Source organism: Cyprinus carpio, chromosome B17 (assembly GCF_018340385.1).
Source record: "Cyprinus carpio isolate SPL01 chromosome B17, ASM1834038v1, whole genome shotgun sequence".
Lineage (NCBI taxonomy): Eukaryota > Metazoa > Chordata > Actinopteri > Cypriniformes > Cyprinidae > Cyprinus > Cyprinus carpio.
In genome coordinates this window covers 12,085,454-12,106,029 of record NC_056613.1, presented here as the reverse complement: position 1 = coordinate 12,106,029, position 20,576 = coordinate 12,085,454, and the positions used below count along the sequence as shown (strand labels likewise).

Sequence of the window (20,576 nt, the reverse complement as noted above, 5' to 3'; positions counted from 1 at the left end):
AAATAAATAAAAAAATTCAATCTCACAGACAGAAAAGTCATTAACAGGCACAAACCCCACTTAAGAAACCTCATTTTTTTCTTAATGTTTAGTTGAATTAAAAGATAAACGAATTCTAAAAGGTGTTTAAAATAGGAATTAATGTGACAAAAAAGAAATGCAAACTTATAGGGCTGCACAATTTTGTTGAAAAAAATTTAAATGCGATATGTCGGATTAAAAACACACCTGGTGTGCTTGTTTATAAGGATGCACAACATGGTCAAACTTTTGTGATTATACATTAATAAGAAAACAACAATAATTGTTTTTATTATTATATTATTATTAAAAGCAAACTAAAGAAATATTACTACTGTAATTTTATTGCAATTCCATTATTTCACTTATTATAGTTCAACTGTAAAATTGCAAAACCAATATTGCTGAGCACTTCATAAATACTTATGCACTTCCCATTTAAAGCTTAGGAAGATTTTTTCCATGCATTCCCAAAACGTTATAATCAAACCAATGCATTTACTGTGAATTGAGCCACTCAAAAACACAGACAACACTGCATCCTGTAGAAGTGCACAGTGCAGAATTTCACTATGAAACATGCAGTGCATGTATCTGATAATCACATTAAACCAATTTTGGTTTGATTTTGATTAATCATGCAGCCCTACTAATTAAGGGTTGTAATGGCATGATAAAAGGTCAAAGGTTAACAAAAGAAAAACAATCAAAAACAGACGAAGTAGAAGTAGTTATACACAGATAAATCACTGCACACTAACGCACAAACTCAGGTATGAAGTGTTGCGCGCGCACACACGTTCACACACACGCAGAGGACATGCAGTGTTGGGTTACCCAGAGCGGCCAGGTCACTAGCAGAGTTAGTAAAATCATCCTCCATTAGACATGAAGACGACAGTTCCTCCTCAGGGTTAGTATGAGTGACATCAACAGCATGAGGAGCCGCCGCCGCTGCCGCCTCAATATCACTCCTGCTCTCTTCATCCTCACCTTCCACACTCATCCCATCCACCACGTCTACGAGCAAACAAACAAACAAACAAACAGGGACGCCCCAAAAAAAAAGAGAGAAGAGGAGGTTAGTGAAGCGTTGAGTGTTAGTTCAGTATTTCAGCGGGAAAGGAAACTTTGCATGCAAGTAAAGAGTCAGAAAAGCATTTGTTTAGACCCATTTAGACAGTATTTCCTTAACAAAAAAGTTTGTTGCTGTCACGTTGGGGTGCGTGTGTTTGAGCTGAGAGAAATCAGGCAGATGGCTGAGAGTGTCTGGCAGAGAGCTGAGCTTTATGTGTGTGTGTGTGTTGCATGGCAGATTTGGCCTTGACGGCAAAATCTCCTCCAGAGTTCCTCTTCCGCATCCACAGATCTGAATCCCACAGAGCCCTTGACAATACACACTCAATCCAAACACATCGATCTCATTCAGTTATATGGTAACCAGAGCAGAGCCGCACACACACGTGGCAGTTCGAACTTAAATAAGAGACAGAACAAAGAGGAAAAAGTGCAATTGCACTTATGTCCTAATTGCAATTTTTCTGATTAATGTTAAAATATTGTGCTAAAATTATATATTATTTATTATACAATATTGTGCTATTTAAAATGCAAAAAAAAAAATCCTGGGGTCGGTTGCAACCGTAAACTAGTCTTGAGAACTAGTTTGAGTAACTAGCAGTTAATCAAGTGATTATCAGTCTAACGTCTCAGATTCAAATGAGATTAATCTACATTTTTATGTAACTGATATTATGATCAGTCTTGCAGACAAAAATTGTGTGTCTTAAATTTCTAGACTAGTCTAAGCAGTTTATGCAACCGGCCACTGGTTTGCTGTGCTTGTTTGTACAGCTGCACAATTTGTCTCAAAATGTTGTGTTTATATATCAATACGACTATAAAGTAATAATAATAACAATAATAATTGTTGTGTTTTTTTTTTTTTTAGAATTTTATTTTATGGTAATATTATTAATATTTTTTTTTTTAATATTAGCATGCATATTACTAGCATACTGGGTGTTTATTAGTACTTATAAACCTACCCAATAACTAAACTTTACAACTACTCTACCTTAATAACTATTAATAAGAAACAAATAAGGAGTTTGTTCAGGGAAACGATTAGTTAATAGCGCAAATGTGTTCTCTAATCTACAGTGTTACCAAAATATTAAACTAAGAAATATTACTATTGGAATATTTCACTGTAACATAAAAAATAATGTATTTAAGAAAAACAATGTAATTATTTTATTGTACAATACGACCGTAAAATTACAACATGAATTAATTTCTATACCATTTAATTTCTTCATTTTCAACGGTTAAACCATTAAGCTTTTATTTTCAGACAAAAACTTTCAGTTGGGAAAAAAAAAACTGCATGATATATGACTTTCATACAGTGCATGTCGTCTATCCCTCACAGTCTCGTTTTCATCTGTTAAATTAAATATGACGTCTAATCTGATTAAGGTCTATATGCACGTTATACAAGTTGCTTCACTCTGAAACACAAACTGCATTTTGTATTTATGTAATTAATATATGCACGTTATACAAGTTGCTTCACTCTGAAACACAAACTCTATGAAAATGCTACATGATGTCCCTAAAGAAATACCCCAACAACTAGCAAAAAAGAGCAAAAGAAAGAGACGGTATGGTTTTTTTTTCCCTTTCTCCTCAATGCTTTTTTAAAAATGTACTTTCATTGATACGGTAACACATACACGGGGCAGTGCTAAGCTAATTAACAACGCATACAGCTGGAGTTGGTAAAAGTTTTGCTCTACTCAGCTCGAGCTCTCTCAGAATTAGAGGTGAGTGTTTTTGTGTGTGTAAGTGTGTGTGTTGGTGGGATTATGCGTTCTGCACGATAGGCCTTGTGCATCAAGCCTATAGCATTTCCCTCCAACCTGATTTTTAATGAGTTCTATAATTAGTAGAGTTCAACAGCCCGAAAGGCCAAATAAACCGTTTTTTTACTGTCTTTCTTCCTCTCCCTCCCTCTGACCCGTTTTTCCCTTCGCTCTGTCCGTACACGGGTTTGTCCATCTCTGTGGGCCGCGAGAGGTGTTCTGCAGCATTTCTGAGCCTTGTTAAACGCGTGATTGCAGAGGAGGGAACACTATTAGTCGGACAGGGAGAGGATGAAGAGAAAATGGAGGGCGTCAAAGAGTGTGAGATGAAAGAGATAAAAGGAGAGGAATATTGTGTCTCCCCTTGAGCTTTGAAATGGTACACACGGACATGAGCCGGCATAAAATTAGGCACAGCAGCTAGCCCGCTATGTTAACACCTCACGTATTAAACAAAACCCTGACGCGCCGCTAACACCCCTCTTGCTCGGCGTGCACGCACACTTTTAATTATACGCAGCGGCTAGCCACGACGCTAACACCCCTTGGCGTAAACACGTTTAATAACACGCCACAGCTGCCCGCTATGCTAATGCGCCACTGTTTCCGCACGGGCCTCCCAGAGGTTAGGGCTACAGTAACGTGTCGTCTCATTGTCCTGTAATGTGAAATAAAAGGAGAAATGGTGGCTGATGATAACACTGGACGCGGCGGGAAAGCCGAGCTGAAGGAGACGTGGTCCATAGGAGTCCTCCATGGACAATGAGACGCTGATTACCCAGCATGGGTGTGTGTTATAATGACGGTGATGATGACTTGGACTGTGTGGACTGGTGTGTATGTGTGCATGTTGGGGCACAGGGCAACGTTGGCTGTCGGCAGAGTTTTCCTGATGTATTTCCGAAGGATTATGTGGGAAGCGACTGCCTGAACAAATGGAAGTGAAGCCCTCTGTGAACACCTCAAATTAGAGTTCAGAGTATGTGGGTGTGTTGGTGTGTTTCTTAATGTAATGCTCCTTTGGGCCTTGAAAGCAGACGTGTTGGTTGCCATTATGAAGTGAGCAACAAAATCGCTTTTTAAGGGCTGAAAGCCACTAATGGACACACACTCACGCACATACGGCCTGCTCTTAATGGGCACATGTATGCGCACACACACACACACACACACACACACACACACACACACACTGAAGCTTCATGAACAAATTACAAATCTCAAAAGCCAAACACTAGTACTTGGCCTTAATGTTCTGAACATTTTCACAATGTTCTTGGGGAGCCTAAAATGCAATGACAGAATATATGTGCAAATTCAGCATCTAAATCAGTGTTTGGCATTAGCATGCTAAGTTAAAAATGCAATACTTTACTTAAGGGTTAGAGTGAATGAATTTAAATTTTGTTTAGTGTTACTGCAAGCCGAAACTATTAAAAATCATGTTAGTAAATTGAAATAAAGCTAAAATACAATTATATAGATATAAATATTGGATAAAAAAAACTAAAAACCTTCAGTATTAAAACAAAAATAAAACAAAGTTAATATATATATATATATCCTTCAGTATTAAAACAAAAATAAAACAAAGTTAATATATATATATATATTTTTTTTTTTACTCATGCTGCCTCTCCCCTAATTATCATCGTCACCCCGTCCCTTAATCGCCACCCTTCGCCAGGCTCCAGACAGGAGTGGGTGCATGAGAGAGGAGGGGCGCTGTAAGAGCCAGGGCTGGCGGCGTGTGATGGGGCACACCTGGCGGACGCAAATGGAGCCTCATCACCGCCGCTGTTTAAATGCCGAGCGCGCCTCTCCTCGAGAGACCGGGTCTCTTCCCCGTGCATGCACGCTGGTGTCCTCGTGGGTCCAGGAAGGGTGTGTAGAGGGACTCCCGCACCACTAGAGACGTGAGCTGCCGGACCCATGGTCCGGACGAGGACCGCACCCGTTAAACGGCCATTGGGCCAGGACGCCGGGCCGTCTAGTCCTTTCAAGCTCCGTGGGCAATGAGAAGGATGCAGCCGCTGGAAGAAGCCGCCGGCCCTTGCACCCCGGACCGAAAAAGGGGAGCGCGTGCGACTGCCGGACTCCGCCCCTTACATGGACCCTTCCTTCCTGAACACTGCCTGCCCCTTCACATACACATATATATATATATATATATATATATATATATATATATATATATATAAGTTAATATATATATATATATATTTTTTTTTTACTCATGCAAATGTAAATTAATAAGATTAAAAAACTAACTAAAAGTCAAAAAACTGTATAAAATGTATTACTGAAAATGCAAAATACCACAAAATAGCCTCAAAATGTACATAGCACACACAAACATTGGGAAAATTGTGCACATTGCACAATGCTTTTAGGCTCTGAATGAATTATAATCAACATTCTCTTGCTTCATACCATCTCCCAACAAGCAAGATGCAATGTGTTATGGAATTACCTTATTTATGAAGGATGTGAAGCCATGTTTAGACTTCCGGCAAAGCAAGGTATGTACCCTTGGAAGCATGTCTACATAGGGTCTCAGTATGTTTTGATACAGAGCTTATGTCTGTGGTATTTCAAAGCGAACGCATGTAGATTTGTGTGCGCGTTTGCATGCTTATGAGAAAATGTGCATGAATGCATGTATGCGTTTATGCATTGTGAGTGTATGTGCGTGTTCGGCCTATAAAAGCCCCCCTGCACTCACCTCCAGCTGTCTTTGACCTTCCTTTTAAGTTGTTCCCAGCTGCACTACAGGCTATAGAGGTGGAGTCAGTAAAGAGAGGCAGTTCAGCCATCTTTACTCCAGATCGAGCCTCCGCTATCAGCTGCCTGGCTCTCTCTCGCAGCTGCCTGCGCCGTTCTTCATCACGCTCCTGACACACACACACAGAGAAGCAGAGGGAGAGGGGGTTATTGAACGGGTGCCATCTCAAGTAATTGACAGAAATGCCATTTTCACTCCTCTCTCTCCCATCAGATCATACTGATAGCAGCTTTTTTTACCAGTCAGGATGGAGGGTTTCTGGCACAGAGGAAGAGAGCAAGAGAGATTCACTGCATGGTTTATTTGTCATTGATTCTGTATAGGTCCAGACATAATAAACCTGAGATATTTGCTGGTGTGTCATTTTTTTTGGCCTGACTATGTGTTTAAGAGTGTTTTGTGTGCATCAACAAGAGTTAGAGACAGAGATGTATGCATCAACTACTTAAACATGAATAGACAGATGAGGAAACAGTGATTGGGAAATGTCACTCGATCCAAACTTGAATTACATTTAATTGCAACATCTAATCACAAGAAAAAGCGCCTGACATGTAAAACCTTTCTAATAAAAAAAACTGCTAATTAATAAAACATTATTGAAATTAGAATTGTAATTATTTCAAAAGAAAGACTGATTCATTGAACTATGTTGGTAATGGCAGAATTAGTGACCACAGTTGGGTAACAATGCTTCTGAGAAAATGCATAATACTGGATGGTTATTATAACCTAACAATTGTATGTAATATTCACAAAATTGTAGTACCACTACCACAACATTAGAATTAAGACAGGTTTGCTTAGCATGACGGATAGCCTGGCTCCACAGAGAGCCACAGGAACACACACACATGTACATATTTTCAAGGTGGCAACCGGTTTCTGGAGCAGAAGAGCAGAAAGTGAATTATCCCAACTGGTTACAAAAGTGTAAAGTTAATTAACCCTATTTCACCTGTTTCTGTGGACACTGTTTGTCTGAAGCCATTGTTCAGAAGGACAATAAGCAGAGAGATGAGGAAATCCCAGGAGCACTTTTCAGGGGTCCAGCCCGGGGGCCCCTTAGTCTCAGGGTAATTTGAACATGCAAGACAAAGCTAAGGCCAGGTTACACCTGAAAACACAGGAGCTCCCCTGGCAAAGCTGAATTGGGCATGTTTAGAATGAGTGCGTGTCTGCTATGTTCTCGCAAAATGAATACATCTGCTCTAATTGGAGGATGACTTGGAATAGCCAATAATGTGAAAGCGAATAAATTAAGCAATCAACAAAAAAAAACAGAACCACATGTTTCTGTGAGCGTATCTACCTCTACTGTATAATAATGCATGTTTTGTTTCAGCTGTAAGGCTTTTGCCCTGTGCTCCTTGTACAATTTAACGTAATATAATTGTCATTCTTTCTGCAGCTGAAGTCTAAAACGGCAAATGATCTGCTCAACCTTGCAGGTATCATCACACACAACCTTCGACACACTGTTTTACATTCAGCAATTCAGGGCTAGGCTAGCCATTAGCACAGAAAATGAGATTCCTTGTGTGTGTGAGCCAAAGGGCAGGATTAGCACCAGGCCCAGTGTAAACTGCTTTTAGGCAACTCTGGAAATGTTCTGTAATACTGTAGTCAAGGAAAATTAACAAGAGATGAAGAGCAGCAGCAGACAGAGGAAAGGAAAGATGCGTCAATCCACACAGACTGTGCTGGAACATTTATCAGAAGCTTGAATTGGGCAAATCTGTAAAGGGGCAGACAGACGCTTTATGAAGTTGGAAATGTATGGTATACCTGGAATAAATGCTGATTCACACTAAATGGATGATAACACTGATGCTGCGAAAAGGACAGAAATTTGAATGCAGCTCTGTAAGTTTTTGCTTAACTTTCCAAACAAAATAAATAAACTTTTCACATCATATTACATTTTCATTAAAATTCAGGCCTGTACTTTCATCATATTTCACAAACGAAAACTAATTTAATTGCACTGGACTGAAAAAAAAAATATATTTTTTTTGGAAAACTTTACAATAAGGTTTTGGATGTATATTAATTAATTAATACAATAACATAAAATAATAATAAGCAATACTAAACTAAATTATTGTTCATTTATACATGAACTCCTATATTGTTTACAATTTAAATGTATAAATAACATTAAACTAGACTAATAAATGCTGTAAAAAACAATATATTAATTTCTGAAAAATCTTTAATTACGGTTAAGGTAGTAAAAGCTATCTGACTGATTATTACAACATAACGATACAAAAATAACTATTGTTGAAGAATTTAACATTATTTTAATGTAATTTTTTGTGATTTGTATTAATGTTTTTAAAAAAATCAGGCCAATAAAGCACTTTAATTTTTTGAAAATGTAATGTAAAGTTATGAAAGTGTGAAGTCAAAATGCTTGGATGAAAACAATCACTGAGAGATACAACTGGACTCTCCAAATGAATCAGCCTTGCACACTGTGCAGAATAACCACTGCGGAACGATCCATTTCTACAGCAGCAATGAGGTGTGAAACTGTCTGTCCTCTTATGAAGAGATTTCTTTAATGACTCTCTCTTCAAATGGACTTCAAGTGGCTCTTCTTCAGCTACACTGAAGCTTGACCGTTCAGTCTGGACTCTCCAACTGGGCTGTGTTTGGAGTGAGAGAAAGAGGGAGAAAAAGGAAGAGGAAGAGAGGGGAGAGAGATCAGTGGCCCATCCAACCTCCCAGCTGCAGATCTCCAAGGATAATGAGGGGATCCACAAGAACGAGTGAAGAAAAAGAAAGAAAAACATCAGGGGTGGCAGAAACGATGACAAAGTCATAGTTAAAGGTGGAGAAGAAAGCATGGTGTGTGGGAAGACTTCACTCCATCTTTTGCAAAGTAAAAAGGGAGGGAGAGAGCCGCAAAAGCAGATAATGGAGGGCTGTCGCCCTCATTCTGGACAGGAGATCCAGGGAGCGAGGGGGTGGGCGGCAGAGCTGAGCCCCAGACAGAAGCACTCACAGTAGGCATGGGGTCCGGGTGGCTGCCCCAGTCTGGCTGCTCTTTTGGAGGGGGCTGGAGGGTGGGTGGGGGCTGCGAGGGTGCAGCGAGCCATGGAAGGAGTCACTCGGCTGGGCACACACACAGGCTCAGGGCCCTGGCGCTAACACAGCCGTGCCAGCCAGCCAGAGACGGTGCCAGCCAGTGAAGCACAAACAGATATATTTGTCATGACACACTGAGTGTGCAGAGAAGGGGAGGGCCACGTGCGCGCACACACTCACACATACACACACATAGCACAAGCAAGCAGTGCAGAAGAGAGGGTTTGGATCTTTAACCCATCCAAAAGACACACACACAACCGTGTGTACGGATGGGAATCATTAGTAATTTATCAATTCTGGTTCTAATTCCATCAATAATTCTTCTTCGTTTTGAGGAAAAAGAATGGAATATGATTGGAAAACAATTCTTTTAACGTGTTTTATTTTACATTTATTTAGACAATGCAGTATAGATTTTTTTCTTATATCAGCCATTTATCTATCAGCCATTAAAAATATTTTTTAAATTTTTATTTAAATATTAGCTTCTCTTAAATTTATGTGTAATTCTTTATTCTATTTATTTTCTTTATATTTAATTGTACAATACAATATAGAATTATACAAATACAATACAATATATATAATACAATATATACATAAATTATATTGTAATATAGAAAATCATATGCTTACAGGTGTGTTTGCAGACTTTTAAAACTGCAAAGATTCACCTGAAAGTTGATTGCTGACAGAAAATAAGACAATGGTGTGAAAATCAACAAGACTGTGATGACGTCACCGGTTATAATTAAGAACCGGTTTTTGATTCCCAGCCCTACTTATATAAACTCAGCCAAACGGTAGACAAACAACCAAACCCAAATATTCAGCGTGCTTACTAAAGCAATCAAATATGAAAGCAATGTTTGAGACACATTCAAGAAAATGAAAACACTGCCACGTCTCGGGCTCATCAATCCTCTTTCTCCATCCTTTAGAAAGTGACCTGTGAAATAAAGAGACTTCCTTGTCCTCTTCACCTCCCTCTCTCTGCACTGTCTATCAAACCCTCCTCTCTTTTATTCTTCCTTCTCTCCCATTTCTGTCCTCTTTAAATGGAAAATACAGATCGTCTATGATCTGTCCCCTGGCTTCGTGGTCTGTAATGAGAAAACTTCACCTTGTGTCCCCGGCCATTCTAAAGGAAGCATTCGGCTGCTCCCGTTCACAAATCCAATTATATGTAGTCAAGAGAGAGAGAGGGAGAAAGAAAGAGTGCGAGCGTACAGAAGGGAAAGCGTTGGGTGGACAGACAGGGCAGCTTTTCCTCTGTAATGTGGCCTCTGCTTAGTGTTGAGGTGTCAACTTAAAATGCAAGTAGTTGAGCATCAGCTAATCCTACAGCAGCCTGCTTTAGCCCCCAGCCAAAAAAGAGTGAGAGAGAGCAAGCGCAAGAGAGGGAGATGCCACCGTGGCCTTATCGCTGGGCTGCAGATGTGGTTCCTGGATCAATGCACATACACCACGATCAATGCATTTGATAAAGAATTAAGAAGAAAACTGTACATGCTATCAAAGGCCGTTGTACATGGCATAATTATGCTTCTGCATGTGTGTAGATGATACTGGTGCAACACGGTGCGGTGCGAGGGTGAACAGATAAATAGGGAGATAGAGATAGATGTCTTGCGGGCTACACAGACTGCCCTTAGCACCCGGTTCACACACACAAAAAAAAACCCTGTCAAACAGTTACCAACCCATTTCGCAGGATGGAAGGATAAAGGCTGTTGGCCAGATTTGTCCTCAGAAAGACATCTGGCATTTAATGCACAACTCATGAGGGCATTTGAGACATTCCCATTACACTTAGTGGGCACGAACAAAAATGACAATGTCAAGAGCAAAATTAATACCAAACAAAACATGCTTATTTTAATATACGACTGCACAGAGCCAGAGGCAAGATGTTACAGAGATGGAGGGAGAGCTGTGTGTCAATATTACTCACACACAAACTGATAAATGTGGGCAGTTGGAAAGACAAACCCTTGATGCGGGTGAAAGAATAGTAGATGAACAGGTTGAGCAGGCGCTTTGTGTGCGAGTAGGAAGAAAACTTTGTCCTTTACATGACAGCATAATTACCCGGTAGAAAGAGCCATTCACTGCAAGCTGTGCTTTACAGAGTACAAACAACACACACCTGCTTCAGTCAACATGAAAGCCAGGTCGCTTCCGTAATGTGACGTGTTTCCGAGTGAAAGAAGATCATTTGTGAGAAAAAAAAAATAAGGCTGATCAGGAATTGGTTGGATTGAGAGATAAGGGGATGGGTTTGAAAAATAACAGGGATTGGTGACATCAACTGAAATTTATGACATTACTGACTTTTTTAATGATCACCAATGAATTGTTCACAATAAAAACTGTAACAAGTATTAAAGTGAACATGAAATCGACAGATTGCTCCTCCACTTACTTATGAAACTAAATTTTAAGTGATGCCAGCAGAAATGTAATAAGTAATTTTAGAGGAAAGGCAAACTATTTTGGAATAACTTTTTTTTACTCCAAAAATATGTCTTTATAACCTGCAATCAGATATATTCTAATACAGAAAGAGTAATATTGTGAAATATTGCAACTTCAAATTTACATTTTCTGTTTTTATATATTTTTAAATGGAATTTTCAGCAGCCATTACTCTAGTCTTCATTGTCACAAGATCCTTCAGAAATACTTCCAATATACTGATTTAGTGCACAAGAAATATTTTTATTATTAATGTCAAAAACAGTTGTGCAGATTTATATTTTGGTGCAAACTGTGATTTTTTTTAATCAGCATTTTTTGATCACTAGAAAGTTCAAAAGAACAGCATTTATTTGAATGAATGAAAATATTTTATTTCAACACTCTTTAATATGAAACAAATGTTTAACCAACTAGTTGTGCACTGTTTTAGCAAACTCTTATTCACCCCGGCTCCATTCTGGTATGTACCGCCCTCTTTTCACCAACCAAACAACATCAAGCCCAATAATCAAGAATCAAATTTTCACTACATCATTGAATATCTAGCTCTGCTCAGAAATACATCAGATTACGGATGTAAAATAGGTTGCGGACAGCAATGCACATTCAAGAAAGTAAATAAGGTCAATTTTTAAATGTATTGTTAACTTTAAAAAGTTTGATCTCTTTCAGTCTTCAGCAAGACTTGGAGCATGACCATTAAAAATGTATTAATGCGACAGAAAATCAACAAGTTATTGAAAAACGCTGTATTAATGCTTGTACTTACTTTCTTTAATTAAAGTGTTCAGACAGACACACAAATGCTCTTAGTACTCTCTCTCTCTCTCTCTAAACAAACACTTTTCAGTCCGACTGAAATAACTGGATTAAACAATTGCAATTTCATATCAAAATGAACTTAAACTTTATGCTTTTATCCTTCATATTTTATTCATAGGAGACTGACTTATGAATTAGGTTAAAAACTGAAGGGCGGTAGAAAAGAGAGAGAAAGGAATGAGGTAGTGGAAGAGAAGAAAGGAGAGGTTGTTGTGGTGGAAAGAGAGAGAGACAAGGGGAAAAAAAAAAGAGGAGACAGCCCCACTGAGAAATGACTGTGTGTGCGTAATGCCGGAGAGAGCAGTGGCTTGATCACAACTCATGAAGAGATTGGAGGGGCGTCTCTCTCTCTCTCTCTCTGTCTAACAGTTTCTCTGTTCCAACCAACCGCTTTGATCTCCACACACAGCCCTTCAACTACCTTCTATCCATTCTGTTTCATTAGACGAGAATCCACCGGAAAAAGAAAGGTTTCCAAACTAAAAAGACAATCGGAATGCGGCGCGAGAGAGCCTGTGTAGTCACGTCAGCATGGTAAAATGCATATGGAAGGCGCTGCCACGGTTCCTTTGAAAGTCTGAGGGAATCGTTTGAGGGCGTCAGACCCGAAGAACAGAGAACAGGAGGACGACTGTGGCCTAATTGGCCCAATTAACTCTGAGTCTCTGGTGCTTGCTGGGACAATTGGTCTTCCCCGGGCTTTCCCACTGACTCTCACGCATCAGAGGCGGCCCGACGCTAACGACTGTGGACTACAGAGAGAAAGAGCGATAGATCACTGCAGTACGTGGCATGTTAGTACTGACAACAGATTTACATAGAAAAAGCAGCACATTTTATTACACGTTTGACATCGGAGTTAAACGAGGCTGAAAAACGAGCGTGATAGAGGCAGCGGTTTGGCTCAAAACACACACACACAAGCGCACAGGGAGGCTGCCACGAGTTCAAAGGTTTGCTCCGTCTCTCTCTGAGTGGGAGGGTCACGGGCGGCTCTGAAAAGTCACCGCACTGTCACACAGAGAGGACGGAGAAGAGAGTCAGGAGGGTGAAGCAGGGCCTCGTCGGTAAAAATCAAACACAGTCCAATTAAACTAATCATAACGAGCCAGTGAACACGAGGAAGCTCACCTGGAATCTTTTCCCTCTCTTTTCCCTCCCCCTCTCCTGCTCTCTTTCTCTCTCTCTCGCCGTACCCTCCATAATTACCCTGGCCAAAGCGCTGTGAAATTACTGCACTGATCAACTAATGCTTGAGAAAATCTGAAGAAACGCACTGTCCCCTTTTTCTGCCTACCTCCCTCCTTTTTATGATTTAAAGGACTACATAAATAAAAATTATTTCCCCTCACTATCGCTTCCTCTCCCCCGCTTTCTCTTTATCGAGGACTGAAAAAGAGGAAAAGGAAAAAGAAGGGAGATTCTCTTCACTTTATTTTAAAGGTCTTGTCTATGAAAGAGTGAAATTAAGTGAGGATGACATGTTATGGGTTCAGTATAAGTGCAATGGTGCAAACCAGTGTTGTTATTGTTAACTAAAACTATTAAAATCATTCTTCATTAATTGAAATAAAGCTGAAATAAACTAAAATATAAAAGCTGGATAAAGTTTTAAATTAAAGTACTAAAATTACTAAAACTATTATATAATAACTATATTATTTACAAATTTTAAAATTTTAAAATTTATTTACAAAAATTAAACCACACAATGACTCAAATTTAAAGGGGTCATATTATGTTGCTAAAAAGAACATTATTTTGTGTATTTGGTGTAATGAAATGTGTTTATGTGGTTTAAGGTTTAAAAAAAACACATTATTTTTCATATACTGTACATTATTGTTTCTCCTCTATGCCCCGCCTTCTGAAACGAGTCGATTTTTACAAGGCTCATCGCTCTGAAAAGCGAGGTGTGCTCTGATTGGCCAGCTATCCAGTGTGTTGTGATTGGTCGAATGCCTCAAGTGTGAGATGGAAATGTTACGCCTCTTAACATATTGTGATGCCACCTGGCCGGAGCGACGAGACAAAAACATAAATTATAAACGTGATATAAACATGATTTCTATTTGTGTTTTCTTTTGGAAGGCAAAAACAAAGTAGTTTCGCTTTCTCGACGGAACAACGTCACACACCGCTACCTTGAGTGAGCGGAGGCCTAGAGTGAGCTGCAGTCTAGAGTGAGCCGCGACCAGCTTGAGTGAGCAGAGGCGGGTGGCTTGAGAATGGTGCGGCAGGCGGATTCTATGAAGGAGCGTGCCTTGGTCTTGCAGCAACCACATGTGACGACCCCGGGCTAGGCTTCGTCCACGGTGAAAGCCCATTCTGTGATCCACAGTACAAAGTTGATGTATTTCCTCAGTGACCAGCACAGATCAGCTCCAGGCACGATGAAGCGGATATAAATATATATATATATATATTTAATAAAAAAACATAAATGAGATTCATACTGGATCTTTTAAAACTTCTGGAATCACTCTGTGTTACTAGCCTAATATTTGCCTTTGTTAAAAAATGAGGATGAGATTGACTTATTTTGCTGTAGTCAACACTATAACACAAATGTTGTCAATAGCACATAACTTAAACCCGGAACATTATTATAAGAATGTATGTGTATACTAGCATCAAGGGGGTGTTGTGCCACTGTGCTTTTTCTAATTGTTCATTAATTAGCGATTTGCTTTCACCATGAGAGCAACTCAGTGGTTTGGTTCTAATGGATTGTGAAGGCCACCTACCCATAGTACAATGACCACTCCTAAACAATTTGTACCGTTATCCTACTATCAAAGTCCTAAACACACACATATACACAGAGTTAGCAAAGAGTAGGAAAGCAGGAGACAGAAAGTGAAGCAGAGAGAAAGAGAGAGAGAGAGAGACAGTGGTGGCAAAGATCAACACAAGAGAGCCAATGCACCACAATGGAGCACAATTAACATGGCATGTAAAAGAACAAGAGAAACACACACACACACACACACACACACACACACACTCACACAGAGCAGTTCTAATGAGAGGGGTGGGCTCATTTGATGGGCCCGCTGAAACACACCACTAACCGAGGACAATGACTGGCCCGCTGGCCATCCTACACACTCTCACACACAATAAAGTCTGTATGCTAACTGTTAACAATATTGTACACATGGAGAATTAGTTCTTTATTTAAATGACCCCTTTTTGACAAACATTTATCCAGTTGAAAGTTGGGGCAGGATATTGAAGGGCTAGTTGCACCAAGACTGCATTTATTCAATTAAAATCACAGTAAACACCTTAATATCAAGCTGAATATTAACATTAAGACGATTCAAATCTTCCCTGTTTTTCTATATATCATCTAAATGAGAGGATCATTTAGCTGCTGGCAGTAAAAAAAAAAAAAAACACAGTATTTCGGCCCATACTAAAGTGCGCAGCTGAAAAACTCACTACACCCCAATGACTTCACTCTCTCTCTTTCTCATCCATCCTCGCTTTCACCCCTCCATCTCTATCTCTGCTTTGAAAGAATGGAGCAAGTCTTAATTTAATTAAAATATTCCCTCTGCATGCTAAAGCGTAAAGTCTCTTCTTAGTGGAGGAGCTTCATGCAGAGGCCAGTGATAAGATAACAGAGCCTACTAATCAAAACAAGACATCAACTAATCTAATCTAAATCACTAACAATTACCAGCGTGCCAAGCCACGCTCCCTTTTGATCAATGTTTTCTATTAAAAAGTGAAACAATTCAATATTCCGGCACGCTAATGCACTGAAGCCTCATTAGCACATCGTCCTTGGGATGGAGGCATTGCGAACGCCCACACAGACGCTAATTCGTGGTTAATTTACAGGACGAGGACCATCTCCCCTTCATCAGAGCGCAGAGGACTTTTGCAGGCGAGAGAGACTATGAGAAAAGAATATATTTTTCTTAAAAAAAAAAAAAAAAATTTTTTATTTATGACAGCATCACACTGAGGTGCCTTCTTGTTCCCGTTCTTTGCTTTCTTATGCATTTCATTCAAGGGCATCTCATTTCCTTTTAAAATTCATACAGCAAAACGTCTGAATAAATCCGCCACACACCAGATATTTCATCATGTCCTGAAAACCCCTCCTCCGTGGTTCTGTATGTTTATGCCATTGCGTTCACACTATTCTTCCTTCTAAAACAGGATGTCAGGAGAACTGAAATGCTATTCGGATGTGGCCCGAGCCTTTCGACATCAAGTGTCAGCCATCCTGCAGTACTGAGCTCAGTAGAGCATGTTTATTTAGCGTCTGATGTTCTCTGACTGGTCACTTCCTACATCACTACCTGGAGTCCTTGAGTAGCCCTTAAAGACCTGTCCTGTGTGAAATGAGAGACTCTAGCATGCAGGCTCTTGGCTAAAGAATCATATTACTCTCTATTACTTCCTGTCTGATGGACAGGAGTTGGGAATAGTGGTAAGAACTTATGTAAGTGTGTTCTGATTACCTGTATATACACCACCATTCAAAAGTTTAAATTAATACTTTTAATCAGCAAAGACACATTAAATTAAATTAAATTAAATGGAATCATATTGTAAAGTATTTCCAAGAAATGTTTTTTGAGCACCAAATAATCTCACTAGAGTAATGGCTGTATATGTTGATATCTAAGCTAAAATGTCTATGTGTGTGTGTGTGTGTGTGTGAACTCACATCAATAATCTGTGGAGTGTGTGTAGGTGACTGTGCATTATTGGTGCTTTTGTTTCCAGCCTTCATGGCAGCATCTCTACGGGCCTGTTCCAATAGCAGCCTGGCCCTCTCCTTCAGCTCCTCTTGACGTGACAGGACCTTCTGCAATCCACAGAAAGAGGTTTTGTTAAATTTTGAGAGTAACAAAGTTTTACTTTTTTATAACCACTTTGCATAAGCATGATCTGTTTCACCTTCTCTTCACTGGTGTTAGACACTGGGGCGGGTATGACTTCCTGAAAAAACATGGAAAAAAAACATAACATAAGAACAAATCTGTTGATGCCCTATCAGCCTATATGTTGTGAGAGTCAGATTAGCATCTCTTCCTAACACTATCAAGCTTTGCGCTCTCATTACGGGCTCCAGCAGGCAGCTGATTGGCTGATTGGTATGGCGGTGATTCTGATGGCTGAGAGAAGATAGAGGGACGTTTTCTCCTGATCACTGTTACGGGTGAGAACGGGTGTAAAAGAACCAAACGAAGCGCCAAAAAAAAAAAAGGTGGTGCCAAGTAACTGTCGCCATGGTAACGCACCTCTCATGTCACAGCTGAGGCCTTGATGACATGTCAAAACAAAATCAGGACAAATCTAAGCCGGAAAGTTATTCAGTGGAAGGAATGACAGTGATACATGGCGAGAGTGTGATAAAAGTGGGTTGTGCCGCAATACCTGCAAGTGTGTGTGTGTATGTGTGTGTGAGTATGCTGTATAGATGAGGAGAGGCTCTCATGCGGAACATGCTATAACCCGTGTCAGTATTAGAGCTGCAGGCGGGACGGCCAGAACATAATGACATGCCACTCCGAGTGACACGCGGGTGCTGTCTGTGCCGATCAGGCGTCTCACAAAATGGCAAAAATATCAAACATGTAAAAAGCTTCAAACAGTTTTATGTGCTTTGATTTTATATGGCAGCTTTTCCCATTTAAGCTGTAACTGCTGTTCTGTTGGGAGTGTTCAGGGCATTATTCATTTAACATTCATTTAACAGGAGTTTGTTGCCTAAAATTGTGTGTCTGTGTATTTATGTTTGCTTGCTTGTTTTGGACTATTAGTCCTGTGTGGTTTGGCCATTTTGAATGCTCAACAGGATTCTCGCACTTTTTGACCAATGAATTTCCATAATGTTTCCATGACTTTTCCAGTCGTTTGTGACGTTTAAGTCATTTTTACATAAAGAATAACATATAGAATCGTAGATGGATAGAAAGAATGACAGAACAGTAGAATGATAAAACAGATAGAATGATAGAATGACAGAACTATAGATACAATAATATAATGACAGAACAAAACAACAGTATGACAGACAGACAGACAGACAGATAGATAGATAGATAGATAGATAGATAGATAGATAGATAGATAGATAGATAGACAGATAGATAGATAGATAGATGGATAGATAATTTTGTGTGTGTTGACATTTACCTGTGTGAGTTTAGCAGGTGTGTGTGTGTGGTTGGTCTGGGCACTGCTGTCTGAGGTGCTGTCAGATTCAGAGTGGCGCAAACTCGCTCTCTTCTTCTTGATAAGATCAGTGTCTCTGTTATACGTGAAGCCCAGTTTGTGTGTGCTTGTTAGAGAAGACCCAGTCTGCCACATGGGCGACACAGATTCAGTTTGTCTTTCACCAGGGCGTGGGGTCTCGTGCTGCTCCCTGGAGTCTCTGGTGTCAGCAGCGGTCAACCCAACTGACCGCCCTCTCTCCTTTTCTCTCTCCAGCCTGTGAGACAGATCACCCATGTCCAGTGTATCGGCTTTGAGGAGTTTTTTCTGTTCTGCAGCGGGAGGTTGGTTGGTGGAGGTCTCCAGGCTGGTTCTGGTGCTTTGGGCGGGTCGTGGGTGAGGTTCAGTGACCGTTGTAGCTACTGGAGAGTCTTGGTCTGCTGTAGTCGCCCGTAAAGATGGAGCTACATCTTTTAGAACTTCCCCTGGGGAGGCAGATAGAGAACCACATCCCCCAACTGTCATGACAGACTTCACTTCCTGCTCTTCTTTAACACCATGCCCACCATTGGTTGCTGCAGCACCCTGATTGGTGGGCTCTCGTTGAATGTCGTTAAGTTCTGCGTAGAACTTGTCTTGGTCGATAGAACTGTTTGTATCCGTTTCAAAATCTCCAACTTTGTATGTGCTCCGACTGCTGTTGGCTTCGATCTGCACAACATTGAGTTCCTCTCCGCTGAAATGTGCCCGGATCTGATATAGGTACGTCATCACCGTCAGCTTATCCGGGATCGCCAGTAGAACCATGTCAGACGGCTCCAGAAGTCGAGAGATTCCCAGACTGGCGAAGCCATCATATGCCTGCATACATAAAAAAACATGTGATCTTTAAAATAAAGCATAGAAAATAAAGGACGGCAAAAAATAAAACAGTACATAAAACAAGAACTGGTGTACAAAAAAGAAGGACTGATTAAAGAGAAAAAAATGTATGATTTCATTTCAGTTGTGTCAATTCTTCGCAGAACCATTAACACTGTTGCTGAAGGGTAAATAGCCGAATATAGGGTGCAAAATGTACTTTATTTTTCTAAACTAAACCAAACTAAACTAGAATTGATCTGTCAAACCAAATGCATCAAAATTCATCAAAACTAAAATAAGTCTGGGTCAGACAATAATTCTTAAAAAATTAAAAAAAAAAAAAAATCTGGGTGAGACAATTGTTCTACAAAATAAATAAATAAACAAACAAATAAATGATAAATAAATGAATAAACAATAGAATATGTGATAGAACATGACAGAATGATTGACAGACAGAAAATAGATGAGATAAATAATCTTCAAAATAAAATTGGCCAAATCATTTATCAATTAAAATTAAATTATATTAAATTAAAAGTGAATATAGTCTATAGGGCTTTATAAATAAATTAAATTAAAATAAATTAACACTGCTTTTTCAAAAAAAGAAAAAAAAAGACCTTTATAGATTTATTAATCAAAACCAATTACTACTCATATTTGGAGTATAGTGGGTGTTAATTAAAGTTAAAAAGGGTGGGTTTTGTAGGGTGTCGGAGGAAAGGTAAAGGTGAAATAAATATGAAGTGAGATGGGTAGTGTATTCGTTGAAAGCTAAGGAGGAAATGGTAGCATAAAGGTGAAAGGGACAAACAGGGTGGAGGGTGAAGGCTGAAAATGAATGGTAGGGTGTAGGGTGAAAGGGTAAACTAAAGGGTGTGATGGAAGGCCAAGCTATAGGATTAAGGGAAAAGGGGAATGCCAGGGTAAAGGGTAAACGGGAAGAAGAGGGTTTGTAGGGTGATGGGGGGGAGAGGCAGTTAGGGTGTAGGGTGCATGCAGGAATTAGATTTGGGATAAGACAAGCTGGGATCAGTAGGATGCGGCAGGCGGTGACAGCTAATGTCAAGGATGGTTCTCCATGATAAGAGAGCACGATACCAAGAAACACTAAACTAATCCTGCCTCAGTCTTATCGCATACATCTCCAACTCGCCCTCCTTCCATCTCTCTCACTTTCTCTCTCTCTTTCTCCCCCTTTCCGTCACTCTCCCTCTCTCTCGGCAGTGAGTATAATTGCACTGATTTGTCCGGTTGAGGAGAACAGGCAGATAATCAAACAGCCAAACTCAATCCCTGATCAGGAGATAGAGGGAGAGACAGAAACGGAAGGAAGAAGTGAAAGTAAACTGGCTGACATTATCGCCGTAATCCACCGAACGAATGAAAGAAAAGTTACTTTCTCTTTCTCTAAAGAATTTGAGAATACAACAGTATAAAGAAAAGCCTAC

The 20,576-nt window shown here is 39.8% G+C and overlaps 1 protein-coding gene across 5 annotated transcripts in view; it reads right to left on the bottom strand.

Annotated features, from left to right (window-relative positions):
- LOC109072985 (EH domain-binding protein 1-like) overlaps positions 1-20,576 on the bottom strand; it is a 126,456-nt gene that overhangs the window by 38,126 nt on the left and 67,754 nt on the right. For 3 of the 5 annotated variants that reach the window (XM_042742256.1, XM_042742257.1, XM_042742258.1), the window contains 5 exons: positions 18,241-19,119; positions 16,999-17,040; positions 16,766-16,906; positions 5,614-5,782; positions 859-1,041 (listed from right to left, as the gene is read on the bottom strand). In XM_042742256.1, coding sequence (XP_042598190.1) covers positions 859-1,041; positions 5,614-5,782; positions 16,766-16,906; positions 16,999-17,040; positions 18,241-19,119 — 1,414 coding nt within the window. The remainder of the gene's footprint in view (positions 1-858; positions 1,042-5,613; positions 5,783-16,765; positions 16,907-16,998; positions 17,041-18,240; positions 19,120-20,576) is intronic. The other 2 variants (XM_042742259.1, XM_042742260.1) reach the window with 1 other exon arrangement.